This window comes from Melitaea cinxia, chromosome 19, assembly GCF_905220565.1.
Source record: "Melitaea cinxia chromosome 19, ilMelCinx1.1, whole genome shotgun sequence".
In the NCBI taxonomy this organism is placed as follows: Eukaryota; Metazoa; Arthropoda; class Insecta; order Lepidoptera; family Nymphalidae; genus Melitaea; species Melitaea cinxia.
In genome coordinates this window covers 2,678,970-2,695,649 of record NC_059412.1, presented here as the reverse complement: position 1 = coordinate 2,695,649, position 16,680 = coordinate 2,678,970, and the positions used below count along the sequence as shown (strand labels likewise).

The window sequence follows — 16,680 nt, the reverse complement described above, 5'->3', positions numbered from 1 at the left end:
ATAGATTGCAAGACAACACATACTTTCAAAGGACGAGTAGTACCTACTAGTGCATGCTTCAGCCTGTAATATCTCACAGCTGGGCACAGGCCTCTTTCCCCATGTAGTTCCTTCCCCATGTTATCACGAAATTTTTATCCAACATTGCAATAAATGTATGTGAAATTAATATAATATATAATCAGAATTGAGTCAAAACTCAAACGTAAATATCTTAACATACTCCCAATCGAACGGTATTTTTTTGCGGATTTACATCACTGTCTAGAAATATAATATTAAAATAATAATAGGATTTTTTTTTGCGTCCAATTAAATAATAAAAACAAACATCAAAACTCAACGATTAGTAGTACAGAAACAAACACAAACGCCCAGACCACAAACAAAAATATGTATGACCCATATAAATACGTTTTGATCGAACCAAAACCTCATACAGTTACTGTGACAACAACTTTTCTCTACTCACGGACCAACTAGTCTTGATACTCGACCTTTGCACTACTTTCTAAACATGAACGAATAGTCATATTATATACTTTACGTATACATTTCACACGTCAAATATCAAAATTCAATCGCGTCGATCACGCACCACAACAACCAACAATGACAATATATCAAAAAACCTTGTATATCACAACCTTCAATCTTATCTCAGTGGTGTCCGATTGAGGTGCTTTTCTCTTTTTGGTCACGAAAAAATTTTGACAGCCGCTGTTTTTGTAGGTCGTTGTAGGATTTGTTTTCCTGTCTGACATCTTCTAGAAGCTTCTGGACAGCTTTGTTCTTGGGCGATATTTTTTCCGCGTGTTTTAAATCGGCGAGTGCCATTTCGTAGTTCTTAAGGGCAAAGTTGGCTTGACCGCGACGGTATAACGCTTTTTCGTTGTGAGGGTCCAGGTGGAGCACCTGAAGATTTTTTTGTTAAAGTTTTATAAAAAAATATTTGTCAAAAAAATTATTACTTATTTTTATTCAAAAATTATTACATTTATATTTACATAATAAAATAATTATTAGAAAATTGAACTTAAATAAAATTACATACCTCAGAGCAACAATTGATACAGGCCCGATAGTCTTCTAACTTCGAATAGCAAGCGGCAAGATTCAGATTACATTGTAGAGTGCATGTTGTTATATCTTCGTAATCTAGATTAAAAAAAAAAACAAAGTTTCATTGATAAAAATTTGATCAATTTAATACGCTGATTTTAATAGTTGATCATTTCACAAAAATCGTTAACAATCCGCGGAATTGTTGGTACATACACATGGTAGCGCTCACACTTGCGGTACTTGCGCGCACTTATATCAGTATGTGTCAGTGGTACTCAACTGAGGTAGGGCACAGCAGGAATTTCCTGCTCAAAATATGGAGCAGCCCGACTGGGGTAGTACCTCGACCTTACAGAAGATCACAGCAAAATAATACTGCTTTCAAGCAGTATTGTGTTCCTGTTGGTGAGTAAGGTGACCAGAGCTCCTGGGGGGATTGGGGATTGGGTCGGTAACCCGCTTGCGATGCTTCTGGTGTTGCAGGCGTCTATAGGCTACGGTAATCGCTTACCATCGGGTGAGCCGAACGCTTGTTTGCCAAACTAGTGAATTAAAAAAAAAAAAAAATCTCACAGCAGTCGCGCGCCTTCTTGCCGGCGCGCAGGCGCTCGCGCGCGTGCTCGAGGTAGCGCACACACTTGCAATACTTGCGCGCCGCGGAACGCACGCGGCGCGCGCCCCACAACGCGTTGCCGCTCTCCTTTACGCCGCGCACCTGTACCAACAGCTGTTCCACCTGGAACATTGATTGTACTCATTAAACTGCGATTACTGAACTGACACAGCTTGTAAACGTGCCACTGCTGGGCGAAAGACTCCTCTTATAGAATGGACCTCAAAGCAAAGAATTAGTAAATAAATTAACAATGAGAGACCGACAGTCTTACATGCTCTTTGTAACATGGCAGTTTCTTCGCAGTCATTCCTATATGAAAATAGACCTTTGGCCAGCAATGGTACGTTTACTCCTGCCCAATTTGTCCAAGATTGTGACACTAAAATTTTTATACCACTCGATTAAACAATGGTACAATCCGCCTGATGTAGAGCGCTATTAACATCAAGAACCAACACAAATCATCCCCAGAAGCTCTAGCTACTTTAATTGCCACAGAAACACAACACTATTTCAGAGCAGTGTTATTTAGCTGTGATCTTCAGCAAAGGGAAGGTACTTCCCCAATTAGACTTTTTTGGTCTTTGAACAAAATATTTCCTGGTGTGCTCAAACTAAATAAAATATGGTATATTGATAAGGGTTGACAAATTCTTACCGTGAGATTTTTATGCAAGTCTTCCGGGTACTCTGGCAAATGGTCCGCGGTACCATCGTCACAGCACACGTCCCAATTATCTGGGTCGGAGATTTCACCGCAGTCTTCTATTATGCATTCCTACAACAATACAATATTTTACACTTCAGACCTTCGCAGTACACTGCTGGACATAGGACATGTAGCGACATCTATCACGCAACATACGAATTAAGAAGAACTGATGTATCTTACATCGCGATATTAAAGTTATCCGAAGATTGAAAATATATACAAGAACCCGACAACAACCGTCTACCCCACTAGACAGAACACCCGTCTGGTCGGAGGATCCTCCCTTTGCGATAGTGAATGAGGAACTTCACACCTTATTCCTCGCATATCCCCAAAGACAAAATATTTCCCGCTATCCTCATTAAGTCTCCGACGGTAAATCTTACTTATTTCATATATTTTTTTTTATTTAAAAATTAACATCACGGGCTCAAAATGCCCATATCTTTTTTGCTAAGCGTGTATGCATTATTATAACACCACAGGCGATTTTTCATTACAACTACAAATCGACAGTCCTGTGACTACCTAGTAAAACTAGGACGTGGTCCGACGCTGACGGTGTTTTTTTTTCCTTACAATTACTACGTATTTTATATTAATTGTTGTTTTTGCTCGCAAACGAAAAAAACCGACTTCAATTACATCAAGAAGTAATACAACTTAGATAAAAAAAATTGTCAAGTAAATACGCGTTATCAAAGATTAGGTACTCAAAAAGTATTCATCAGATCTCGATTCAGACTCGACATGTGAATGAATTTATATGTGACCACATGACAAGCATCAGTTTCGATTAAAGTAAAAATCATCGAAATCGGTCCACCCAGTCAAAAGTTCTGAGGTAAGATACATAAAAAGACAATCGAAAGAACCTCCTTTTTTTTGGACGATTTCCAACAAATACAAAACTTGTACATTAATTATCTGTACAACAGTGACCTAAAATCTATGTAAAAATATGAATCGCTGAATGTGTTAGAAAACGCTAAACACGAGAACGGCTGAATTTATTCAGCCACTTTCTTTTTTTTTTCAAAGTTTTGTAATACTTTGTAAAAGGTTTTTGAGGATTAAAAAAATTAGGAAAATCGTTTTTTTTTAAACGTAACGTTATTTAAACTTCAAAGAGACATCGAGAGCCATTTCGCTATGCCCACTTGTTTCAGTCCAATTGTAGCAGTATTAGTACCATGACAAGATGGGACAGTGTCATCTGTATATAAGACGATGATTTTGCAATAATATATTTTAAGATTACAGACGTCGTCAACATATATCAAGAAAAGACTGCGACCCAATATAATACCTTGAGGTAGTTGTTGTTTATCTTATCTTTTAACAGATGTTATTTTTTATCTTAACTTTTTGCGTTCTGTCAGGTAAATAGTTTTTAGAAGGATTGAGATCGATTCCCTTACACCAATTTTTTTATTTTATTTGTAAAAGAAGAAATGAAACATTATCAAACGCTTTAGGTAGGTCCAATAATATACCAAGAGTTCTCTTTTTCTAATCAAAATTTATAACCGCATCATGAAACAAGGTCATGAGCGCATTTTCTGTAGATTTGCTAGCACTACAGCAGTTTTTTTTATAGCAGCTATGTATATTGTCTATATCAGTTTTTTTTTTTATAATTAAGAATGATTTTTTTATTTATAAGATTTTCAAAAATCTTAGCTAGAGCACTTAAAACAGATATGGGTCTAAATTGTTAAACCCAGCCTTACAACCTTTCTTAAATACTGGGTGAACAATGGCAATTTTGAAAACTGTGGTCAGGACTACATATATCTAAAAGTTATTACTTACCACTCTCGGCCGCCCATCATCTGCCATTCGCTGTATCTCCGCAACGATACCTAACCCGGCTAAGACTCTTCCAAACACCACGTTCGTTCCATCTAGCTGAGGACATGGCACTGTGGTCACGCAAAACTGCGACCCGTTTGTATTGGGCCCTGCGTTTGCCATACTAAGCACGCCTGCTTCATGCTGTTGAAACAAAAAAAAAAATCACATAATTATTGACGACGCGTGGGCGCAGCGGCCACAGTACTAGCTGGTGCACTTGCAGTCGCGGATTCTATCCCCGCTCATAACAAACACTTGTATAGGTCAAAAAGATGTTTGTCGTTGTGTGCTACCGGTCCCTCAACACAGGAATAAATGCTACTTGGGCCGTTGAGTGTGAAGTTTATATTATTTAGTATTTATATTTTTTATTTCCATGACACAAATAAAGAAATCAGAGTACACATTTATTTCGAAATACTTAATCTTTGTATCTTGCATAAAAATTATGAACTTTCAATTTTTACCACGGTAGTATATCCATGTGATTAAATTTATTACAGAGTGAGGTTATAGATGTTCCTTTTTTCTTGCATATTACTTTAACAATGTTTTATACAATACAGTGCAGACGAAAATAGATATAAAATTACCCTTTATATATATATATACAAAGAATATGTTTAAAAATCAGCAAAATAAAAAAGGACCCAAATCTAACCTTGCGGCCTGCAACCTACCCATTGTAATGTGTATTCACTTCACTATTATATAATAGTACAATGATTTAGTGTTTGAATGTTTTTATTTTTTTATTTTTATGTACGACAAAATCGAATGAGTAAACTGTTATAAAGCTTGCGTGTATATAATGGAAATTCCAATTAGAAAAACTATGCAATATAATTACGATGCTCGTTACATCCTTATGAAAGAAATTATTGATGGTATTAAAGAGACATGCGCAAAGGTTTTTCTTATATCCGACTTCACAAACGACAAAGTCTAGCGTCCTGCAGATAGCTGCGTTCTGTATATAGATACGAGTATATACAGCAGCGGTTTATACGAGTATGTATAATTACATTATTTGATTTTTAAATCTGACTTGAAAAAAGGATGGGGTTCTACATTCATGTGTATGTATAGGATTTCTATGCTTGCTTATAACAATAAAAAAAACTTCAATCAAATTTCAGTTTAGTCAATTTTGTGAGGATGGGAGTTCGTTACTCTTTCATACAAAAACTACCGAGCTGATTGTAATAAAATTCAGTACATAGATAGCTGAAGATCCACAATAACACATAGGCTGATTTGTATCCAGATATTCCTAAGAAATCTAAAACTGTGCGGGTGATATTGCGAGGCGTAGCGAGTCGAATATAAATGTAACTGTATCGTTTTAAACATCGTTAAATGCAATCGATACGACCTTGAAAATTGAGAACCCTTTTACAACCGCTATAAACCTTCGTAAGTATTATATATTAATGTTAGAGTTATTTTTACACATTGTATAACTATAGCTTATTTATCAGAATAATTTAATTAAATATGTGAATTGACTAAAGACTGGTTACTAAATTAATAAACTTCCTTCGACAAATCATAACTAATTAGTAAATTGAACTTAAATAAAACCGCTACTTTGTGTGTTAATTATAGGTATTTGATATATTCAAAGAATATGTTATTAAATTGTAATGCAATATTTTGATATTTCACGATCAATACTGCACGAATGTCTGATTCCGGTCAACAACACAAATGTCAAAAACTCAGTCTCTCAGCTCATTGAGTCTTTCCCTATCCGAGAGAATTTCGGGGAACTACTTACTGAAATGCTTAATAAACGGGTACGTCAAGGCGAATCATTAGAGCATTATTATTATGCAAAGATCAACCTCTTAAATCGCTGTAAAATAACCGGTAGGCGAGCTGTCGACTGTTTACTCCACGGGTTTGCCCAACCAATGACCTGAACCAATGTAACAAGATACTTTAGGTCCGTTAAAATAGGAACGCCTAGAGAAAATAGTGATGGGAAGCGAACTAGAAACGACAAGTTTGGGCATAACAAGTTAAACCCTATAAAAACTACCCGAATAACCCAACAATTAGATGCTTTAATTGTAACCATATGGGTCATACTAGCTTTAGGTGCGACAAACCAATGTACAAACTATGATAGGATTGCCCATCAGTCTACTGACTGCTCTAGGGGTAAGTTTTAGAGACAGTCAAAAAATAGGCCACACAAAAATGAAAAACAAGTTGCAGAAGTTAGTGTCGCTGATAGAACGAGCAACAAATATACAATGGCCATTCGTGTAAATGGCATACCATTAGTGTCATCTGGACTTAGGCAGTCAATGTACTTCGATGAGAGAAAGCGACTCTAAATTGCTGAACTTAAATCTACATACCGACGTTGATTTGCCAATGCTTAGGGGTATTGGGGCAAATGTTATTAAACCATTAGGTTTGATTGTTGTGACAGTTGAGGTCCAGAATATTAAGGAAGTTGTGGACATTTATGTTGTAGACGACTATATACTGGGCCACGCGGTTCTATTAGGGCACTTCTTTACGGAAAAACCTAACATCATAATTACGAAGACGCCTGACGAGATTATTTTTCGAAAAACTCAGACATCAGATAAGGTACACCTCATTTCACGAGAGGGACAACATATACCAACCAGCCAATAATATGCGTGCTGTAACTGTTTATTGCAAAACGCTTAGCGATGGCGCAATATTTGTTACAGGTTAAATCGGGGGTTTGGCAAGTAATAAACACTACCTACTCCCTGGTGAGTAAAATGCGCCTTGCTTATTCAGTATGTATCAGACTCTGATATAGTCCTAGAAGGTGCGCTAATTACTAGGGTGACTAAAATACGATTAGTACTACTGATGTGGACGATACCATTAACTGCAACCCTAAATTTACAGGCGAACTACGTCTGAACGTTCAAAAATTGCTCTCGGGATATAAAGATCTTTTTTCTAATGGTCTCAAAGACCTGGGATTGACAAACGCCACGGAAATGACAATTGAGTTAGTTGACGACGAAACTATAGTTTACAAGCCTTATCGATTGTTCTACTCAGAAAGATCTCAAGTTCAAATCATGATCCAAGAGATGATTGCCAACGACGAAACACAGCTTGATACCAATGCAAGCAAACACGGCAAATGACGTTTTTCAATCTCGATGGCATTTAAATGTGACCACATGATAAACATCGGCTTTCGATTAAATTAAAAATCATCAAAATCGGTACACCCAATAAAAAGTTATGCGGATTTTCGAGAGTTTCCCTCGATTTCTCTGGAATCCCATCATCAGATCCTGGTTTCCTTATAATGGTACCAAACTAGGGATATCTACTTTCCAACAAAAAAGAATTATCAAAATCGGTTCCTAAACGACGGAGTTATCCCCGAACATACATAAATATATATATACTACTGTCAAATTGAGTGACGTTAAAAAAGTAGCTTCGTTACTACGTTCCTACCAATAAAACAAGCCATGCAAGTTAAATGGAACGCGCGCGTCCATTTCAGGACATGAATGGGGTGAAATGTGGAGCAGTGGAGAGGTTGTAGCGAAGCTCGTCGCGCCTTGCGCGGTTGCTGAATACCTCCGCCATTTTGTTTAGTCAGTCTGCCATAAGTATTCGACGCGCTAGCGCGGGCAGCGTGAGCGTGAGGAGTGTTATATCATATAACACACATGTGTTTGGTGACGCTCTTTATAGGTTAGTATCTACTAAATTAATTTTGTTATTCAATAAAACGTAACTTACAGTTTTAGCTTGTTGTTCTAGGATTCTAATGTATGTATCCAATTATTTGATACATTCCACCACTCGTCACGCTATTTTTATGGTGTTTTTTTAGGTGTATTTGCACTTTTTTTGGTATTTATATCCGAATTTTATTGCTAATATTTTAATGTAATACTAGCGCTAACTAACCATGAATAGGTACGGCCTCGCAGCCGTTGCCTGCAAGCACTACATCGTGAAAAAATACGATTGCTATTATTATAGTAAAACTAAGTTTCCTTTCAGATGAATCCCCTTCGTTGACCATAAATCAATGAGATATGGATTTTGGAGTAGTAACTAGTAAGGAAGGAGACAACACACCTGTTTGGCACTATTTTCTCAGAAACAAAAGCAAAAATGAAGCTAAATGTAAAACATGCCAAAAAGTATTGAAATCAGCCGGCGGTAGTACTAGCAGTCTACTAAGATTTAAAGAATATTCAGACGGTTGATATAGAGGCTGCAAGGCATTCAGCAGTCGAAACAACAGCTCAAGGTAGTGCATCTTCTTCAAAAGAAATTCCCGAAGCGACAAAAAAGAAAACTAAGTTGACACACTATTTTGAAACTGATGCAAACCCAAGTATGCAGGTTATGGTGTCTCGTATGGCTGCAGTTGATGGACTTCCTCTTAGAACGTTCTCAAAATATCAAGATTTAAAATACCTTTTTGAAAAGACCGGCAACAAATTACCCTTTGTTGCCTGCTGATAGCTGATACGGGCCGAACGGGCGCACGCTGCTGAAATGGCAGCAATGAGGAAAACGCTGGCCGAGCAACTGGTCAAAGCCACGGAGGACCTTGAGCGGAACCAGGCGGCTATAGATCAGGTTCAGAAGTGGCTGAACTACGAGACTGCCGGTCCTTTCCAGGACCTTCACGAGGCCACCAACGTCATCAGGCGGCTTGAGAGGGTCGTAGAGGAGGGACGACTAAACGAGCCAGACCCAAGGGTGGATTCGGCAAAAGAAGACAAGCTTAAAAACATCAGGGTCGAGATTCAGAAACTCAATACCACTATGAACTCGGTATCAAATCAGATAGACTGCCTTAGACGCACTATAGAAATAACCTCTCCTAAGAATAGACCGCACCCCGACAGCGCTGACGACCAACTAACGCATATAGAGGAGGCCCTGGATTCAAGGATGGATATCCTCTTGAGAGAGTTTGACTCCCTAAGGAGGGTGGTCCAGGAAGGCGGAGCACCATCGTTTGCGCGGACTCCCCCCCCCCCATGGCGCATTGGCGGACCTGGAGCCTATCAAGGCTGAAATAAGAGCAGGCATTAGTAAAATAGACTCCAGCGTTCAGCAAATATTGGAACCATGCCTGATAACCGGGGCGGGTGTGGAGGAAGTTAGGAAAGAGATTCGAAAATCCGTGGACATGGTGGCGGAGATTGCTGCACCCATACGAGTGGCGGTCGAGAACATAACTCATGACCTCACAGCATCAAACCAGCTGACCCAACAACGCCACCAAACACACCTATACAGGGGAACCATCCTTCGACTATCCCGGTCGGCAGGGTGCAAATCGACAACAAGCCGAGGCACCTACATACGCGAGGGTGGCGGCCACACCCCGATACTCTCTGGTGGTCGAATCTAAGGACCCAAGACATACCAGCGCAGAAGTTATAAAAGAAATAAAATCCACAATCAATGTCATAGACCTGGATATAGGGATAAACCAGATGAGAGGAACCAGAAACAAGAAGGTGGTCATCGGGTGTGACAACGAACCGGACCGAAAAATCCTAGGGACCGCACTCAAAAAGCATACTGAATCCCTGACAATCACCCAACCAAAACCTAAAAACCCCCAACTGAGGCTGCACGGGGTAATTAACGACCTCTCAAATGATCAAATAGAGAAAGCAGTAATAAATCAAAACTCAAAAGCCCTCCAAAACATCCCAGAGGAAACCAAAAAAGTAAAGGTCCTCAGAAGAACCAAGACCAGAAAGCCCGAAACCTGTGGAGTTATTCTGGAGGTGGATCCACCAGTATGGAGGATACTCGTAGGCCAAAAGGTAAAGATCGGTTTCCAAAGTGTCATTGCCACAGACCAGTCCCCGGTGGTGCAATGCTTCAGGTGTCTGAAATTTGGTCACCTGGCCCGCGACTGTTATGCGGAATCCACTTGCGGCTACTGCGGAGAAAAGCACGATACCCGCCAGTGCAAAAGGGAGAACACCGAACCCACATGTGGCAACTGCGTTTCAGCGCGAGGAACCCCCACAAATCACCCCGCATACAGCTCCGACTGCCCGGAATGGCGCAAGTGGGACCGGATTGCTAGATCCTCTATAAACTACTAATCGGCTTTTTATACTGCTGATATCGTTCGCAACATAATTCTCAGACTTTGATAAAAAGAAGAAAGAAATAATCAACGAGATAAAAATTATACTGTCAGATGAAAAGAAGTCTTCGATATCATTCGATGAATGGACATCCAATAAAAATAGAAGATATATAGGGCTCACTATACATTCACCAAATTTTGCAAGGGATAGCAGCCTCATGCGTACAATTGATTGAGGTCAAGTTGGACGAATATGGGATATCTCTAACAAATAACATTGTCGCTCAAACTACAGATGGTTGCAGCCTAATGGTTGCATTAGGGAAGTCCCTTAAGTCATACCATCAGCTATGCATCGCTCATGCCGTTCAGGTGGCAATTGTGGACGTAATGTTTAAACGCAATGCCGGCTTCGAGGAAAACGTCGCTCCGCTTGCCAAACTTGACGAGGATGAAGATTTGCCTTTATCGGTATTGACTCAAAGACTGCGAACTGTAGAATTTAACGACGACACGAATTCCACAGACAATGACGAGGATGGTGTTGAATTTAATAATGAATCCTCGTTTATGGAGTCTTTCAGTTCACAGTCTTTTAGATACAACGATCTGCTATCAAAAGTACGAAAAGTGGTGAAATCTTCAAGAATTCTCCGACAAAAAACGATGACATCCTTCAAAAACATGTCAGAGCTGATTTTGGACAGGAGTACTCCCTGCTGTTAGATGAGCAAACGCGCTGGAGTAAAATTTCTGCCATATTAGGTCGGTTTCTGAAATTGAAAATATCTATTACAAAAGCTTTAATTGATTTAAAAACAGACATTGCATTTACTGATGATGACTGGATTAATATAGATGAGATCCATAAAATATTGGATGTTACTAAAACTGTCATCGAGGCGCTATGTCGACGCGAAGCAACATTACTTACAGCTGATGTTTCCCTAAAATTTGCATTAAAGAAAATAGATGACATGAAGACACCACTAAGTAACAAAATGGCAACTGCATTGAGCAAACGATACGCAAAAAGAAGACTAACTCAAGCAGCAACACTACAGTACTTGACTAATCCGGGTAAATATTTTGAGAACATTCAATATGAAGATATAACTGTTTTTTATCGGCCTACAGGTGATGAAATGCTAAACGAAATTGTTAATCTGATTAAACGCACAACCAAAAAACCAAAACAGACAGTTAAGTCAAGCTGTTGCTACTGATAATACTGCTCCTGAAACTGAATCAGCTTATCCATCAGGCGATTTGCTTACTACTGTGAGGGTAGAAATGGGACTCTTCGAGAATGGCGGTATGCGACCGCAAGGGCGTTACCTATCGCTGGTATATGAACATTTAAAAACTATTCCACATACTAGCGTCGAGCCGGAGCGTATATTTTCTTCGGCTGGAATTGTCTGCAAAAGATTGCGTTCGTCTTTGAGTGACAAAACTTTGGATACCCCAATTATTTTTTATGTTCATTTTACATAAGAAGAAATTCTAATAATTCAGTTCTGATTTCTGTTATTTTTATCTTACGATACGATATATCCAAAATGGTATTAGTTATTATTTTATATGAAATGTTTTTTTTCTAAAGTGGTCAGATGATCAGAGGTTATGTCTTAACAATGTTGTTTAAATAATGTGTTTTACTTAGTATTTTAGTTAATTAGATAAAGAACTGATTATTAACCAAACGACTGCAATTTAAATTATATTAGAATAGTAGAAAGAAGACTAGAACTATTCGTTACTTAATTTTTAACGCGAAGAAGAGTTTTATTAATGTTAAAATTATTTGTAATACTACAAGAATGTCTTTTGAAGATATTATTTTTATTAGCTTTTAAATACAATAAGTGAATGTTACCAAAATAATTCATTTAATGTTTAAACTAATCTCTGCAAGTCTGATTTAAAAAAGACTAGATTACTTACTAAGTTTTAAGATATTCCGAAGAAAAAAATAAATCTTTATCACTTTTTTAAACATTAAAACTGCTTTTGTAATTTGTAAAGTACTGTTTCATTTATTTAAATTCTTCCTCATCCTTTATATTTTGTACTCATTGTGGGAAATCGATATATAAACGCAGATTAGTGTATTTTAAAAAATTACAATAAATAGATCGAAATGCTCGAAAAAACCGGTCTACCCGGGTTTTGATTACTCTTAGACGCGAAAACCCGGTTTTTCAAAATTGAACCGAATTTCGATGCCCTAGTTGTCCCAAAGGGGTCGAGGTGGCAAATATTTAAAAGAAATCATGATGACGTAGGTCACTATGGATTTGAGAAGACACTGGAACGCATAAAGGAACACTATTGGTTTAGCCGCATGCGACGCTTTGTTAAGAAATATGTGGCTGCGTGTCTAGAATGCGCTCACCATAAGGCACCTGGAGGACGGCACGTAGGAAAACTAAGAAACAGTTGAGAAACCAAGTGTGCCGTTCCACACAATCCAAGCCGATCATGTTGGGCTATTTGTAAGAAGCAAACTAGGTAATTGCTACCTACTGGTCATAATTTACGAAGTTCGTCAATATTACCCAGGTGAAGAATACAGGGTCATTTAGTTAAAAAAATTCATATTACTGCTATGAAAAAGATTTCTTTTATACCAAAACTGAAGCCTTTTTATCACAAAACTGACCAAAATCATTTAATACAGGCATATAAAGTACAAAGTACGCATGTGAAATTGGATCTACTAGATGTGTTACGTCCACATATAGTATGCGGGAGGCACCGCTTACTCGCGCCACACGCTTTCTGAATCAGCTGTCGGATCAGGTGGACCTATTTCTGTTGTACTCTGAATAAATTCAGAACAGCTGCTTTATTTATTATATGTTATTGTTAGGGTTGTTTTGGTTACAATATTTTAGTATGTACTATCGCATTAGGTAATATACCTGTAGGTAGTTAGTATATTTATGGCAATAAATAAATAAAATGTGACAAGCAAACAATACAGGTAACTATTGTGCAAAATCACAAAAATATAAGAGAAAAACACATTCAAATTCAAAACATAAAAACTAAATATTTCAATGTCAAAAGGGGGGATTCTTGGGAGAAGATGCAAGTCAAAACATTTATTAATGGACGCAGTCGCGAGTTAATGTCATAGATAGATAACATTGTCTGCATATTAATAATATACTAAATGCTTGCAATGACAATTAAGGTACTGTCCTTGACCGTCATTGTAAACAAATGCCACTGTATAATAATACGTATTTAAGGTTTCCAGCCACACCGTAACAAGTATTATGTTTTTTCAATTTTAGAATATGTAGCAATTATTTATAATTCATACCTTTGATAGTTTGCAATGCAAAAAAAACTTCTGTCGAATCAGCTAGAATATATTAAACATTAATATGTTTCTTTGAAACTAACAAAAAAGTATATAAATGTCGACTACTGTGAATATATAATAAGTAAAGAGTTATTTGAACTCCTTTGACACCTAATGAATAATCATTTTACAATATAGTTTCTATTGTTCAGTGTTACATACTGGTTTATTAAGTATTAACTAAAAATTAATGACTCCTATAATATAATATTTGATGATCGCTAGAACTCTACTCACATTTAAAATTCTTTTCTGTTTCCTATTAAAAGATTCTTTTAACAAAAAAAAAATAATAATAAATAAAAATTAGACCTATTGGCACTAAAATTAGCAATGCAACATGTTTAAGCATCATCATGATGATTTACGATGAGGTTTGTTGTGTGTACTTTTTTCTAAAGCAGATTCTAATTTATAGCGATGTAGGACTTGTACTGTAGTTTTTTTTTTTTATTCAAGTTTTAAAAGAAATAGAATGTTATATAGCGCTGGTAGGTAAAACGAAGTATGATAATTTGATTCAAATTACAATATTTGTATTTGTTTGCAATTAAAAACAATTACTTTAAATTACATACTCACTATAATATCACACCAATATTTAAATGGGACCACATAACAAGCACCATAATAATAAAAAAATACATCAAATTCATTCAAAAAAAAGTTACAATCAAATTGAGAACATTCTATGTTTATTAAAGTCTATTAAAAGTGTATGAAAATTTGGAAGTGATTTATGAGCATTGTTGTTAAGTGTGGAACGTTATTCGTAATTCTTACAAACAAAAGTTACTTAATTGTTAAGAACATTGTATTGACATTAAGAGATAGAGAAAAGTTTAAGAGAAGTGGGATAAAAGAACATTAATTAAGAATTCTAAACATTTTTGATATGATATTCAAAAAATGTTTAGAATTCCTAATGTGTGGGTGACACAAAAATAAAATCGTAGATATTAACATTAATTAAGGTTATAGTCACTGAGAAAAAAAATTGACGCACAGCAAAGCAGGCACAGGCAGTTAGTATATATAAACAAAAATAACAAATAAAATACCAAAATATTCTCTTATTGCACACAATACAACAATATTTTGAATGATGTCAGTTTTAATTTTACCTCAAGTGTGAAGTTTTCATCTTTAAATGTTGGTCCATAAATGCTTTCTCCACTGGTCCCATCACCGTTAATTATGTCCCCTCCTTGGACCATAAACTGGGATATTGCTGAAACAAACGTCATACAGTAAGACATTTTTCTTAACACCAAATCATTTTCATTGTTAACAGTCACATTGTGGCCAGAGCTCCTACGGAGGGTAAGGGGATAGGTTAGCAACACATGTTCTAGCCCTAGGTGAAGTGTAAGCTTGAATGTCACTTTTTTGATTAAAAAAAACATAATACTGCAAATGTTTATAGCAAATATATAAATTACCTTTGTGAAACCGAACTCCTTTGAAATGCAAAGGTTTACCAAAGACTCCAATCCCTTTTTCACCGGTACAAAGAGCTCGAAAGTTCTCTGCTGTCTTAGGCACAACATCACTTCTCAATTCTATAACTATTCGACCAGCTGTAACAGATATAAAAAGGCGTAGTTAGAGTTACAAGTTATCATAATGTATTTTTAATGATGTTTTTAACATTCCAATGAGATTTGGATATTTAAGGAAAAGATTATCATAAAAATTCTACCAAAAATATTACAGCACTTTCTTGGTATAATATAATTATAATAACGAATATTTTTTTTACATGTTTTACCATATTTATATTTAACTACTGTAACTGTGTACTGTGTGTGTACTGTACTGTACTGTAACTGTGCTGTGTGGCTACGGCACTAAAGAATTTAGCCACCCCCTCTCTTCCCGTGGGTGTCGTAAGAGGCGACTAAGGGATAACAAGGTTCCACAAAAACCTTGGAACTAAGAAGCCGACCGATGGCGGGATAACCATCCAACTGCTGGCTTTGAAATACACAGGCCGAAGATGGGCAGCAGCGTCTTCGGTGCGACAAAGCCAGTACTGCGGTCACCAACCCGCCTGCCCAGCGTGGTGACTATGGGCAAAACACATGAGTTCACGTTATTTTTGGCGTAAACTTGTGGAGGCCTATGTCCAGCAGTGGACTGTATAGGCTGTAATGATGATAATGATGATATTTAACTAGCTGTACCCTGCGCATGTTGCTATGCTTTTTTTTAGTCGTACCAACTCCAAAACCTTTGTGGGGCTCATTCACAAAACTTTGCTGAAGATCATGACATGATCAAATGCATAGTTTACGAGTCTATAAAGGACATACAGACATTCATTCATTTTTATATATATATATATATATATATATATATAAATGTTATGTGTTAATGTCTAGTTTTAAATTTTATATATATAATAATATAATATTGAGATTAAGTTTGAAAAATATATTTTGTTGCAACGCAACAAAAATACAAACTAGCGCGGCCTTGGCTCACTGAACTGAATATGAAATCCATCAATCAAAGAAGAATAATCATAAATAAATCATGCACTGAAAAACACTAACATAACAGCTTAATATAAATTCGCGAGCAACGAGGTCAATTTTTCCCTAAAATAGTAATGTAGTGTATAACTAACCTTTCTCGCCATCGATTAAAATATCTAAGAAAACCAAAGGGTTTCTTTGTTTTTGCTGGGTTCTCGTTATCATTCTAACAAATTTATCACAATAAACATGCCATTTATAAAAAATAACGTAAACACGCTTTATCCACAACAACAATTGAACAATTCATCATTATTTAATTGCATAAATCGTTGCGGTTACTAACTAAACAAAAACAAAGTAAAAAGAATCAACTCTGACGCCCGACCTACCCCACACGGCCACACCAAAGCTCCAAACAGGGAAGCATCAAGCAAGGCGGTGCATAGAAGTCAAAAGTGTCAAATTTATTCA

General features: G+C 36.9%; 1 protein-coding gene across 1 annotated transcript; it reads right to left on the bottom strand.

The window, feature by feature from the left end:
• Positions 1-248: 248 nt before the first annotated feature.
• Positions 249-16,636, bottom strand: LOC123662659 (peptidyl-prolyl cis-trans isomerase D). Its single transcript, XM_045597465.1, has 9 exons — positions 16,359-16,636; positions 15,169-15,306; positions 14,851-14,957; positions 4,205-4,391; positions 4,117-4,121; positions 2,340-2,459; positions 1,639-1,801; positions 1,055-1,158; positions 249-915 (listed from the first exon to the last, which is right to left on the bottom strand). Exons 1-9 carry the CDS (start codon positions 16,429-16,431, stop codon positions 661-663), a joined length of 1,152 nt encoding a protein of 383 aa, XP_045453421.1. The 5' UTR covers positions 16,432-16,636; the 3' UTR covers positions 249-660.
• Positions 16,637-16,680: the final 44 nt, after the last annotated feature.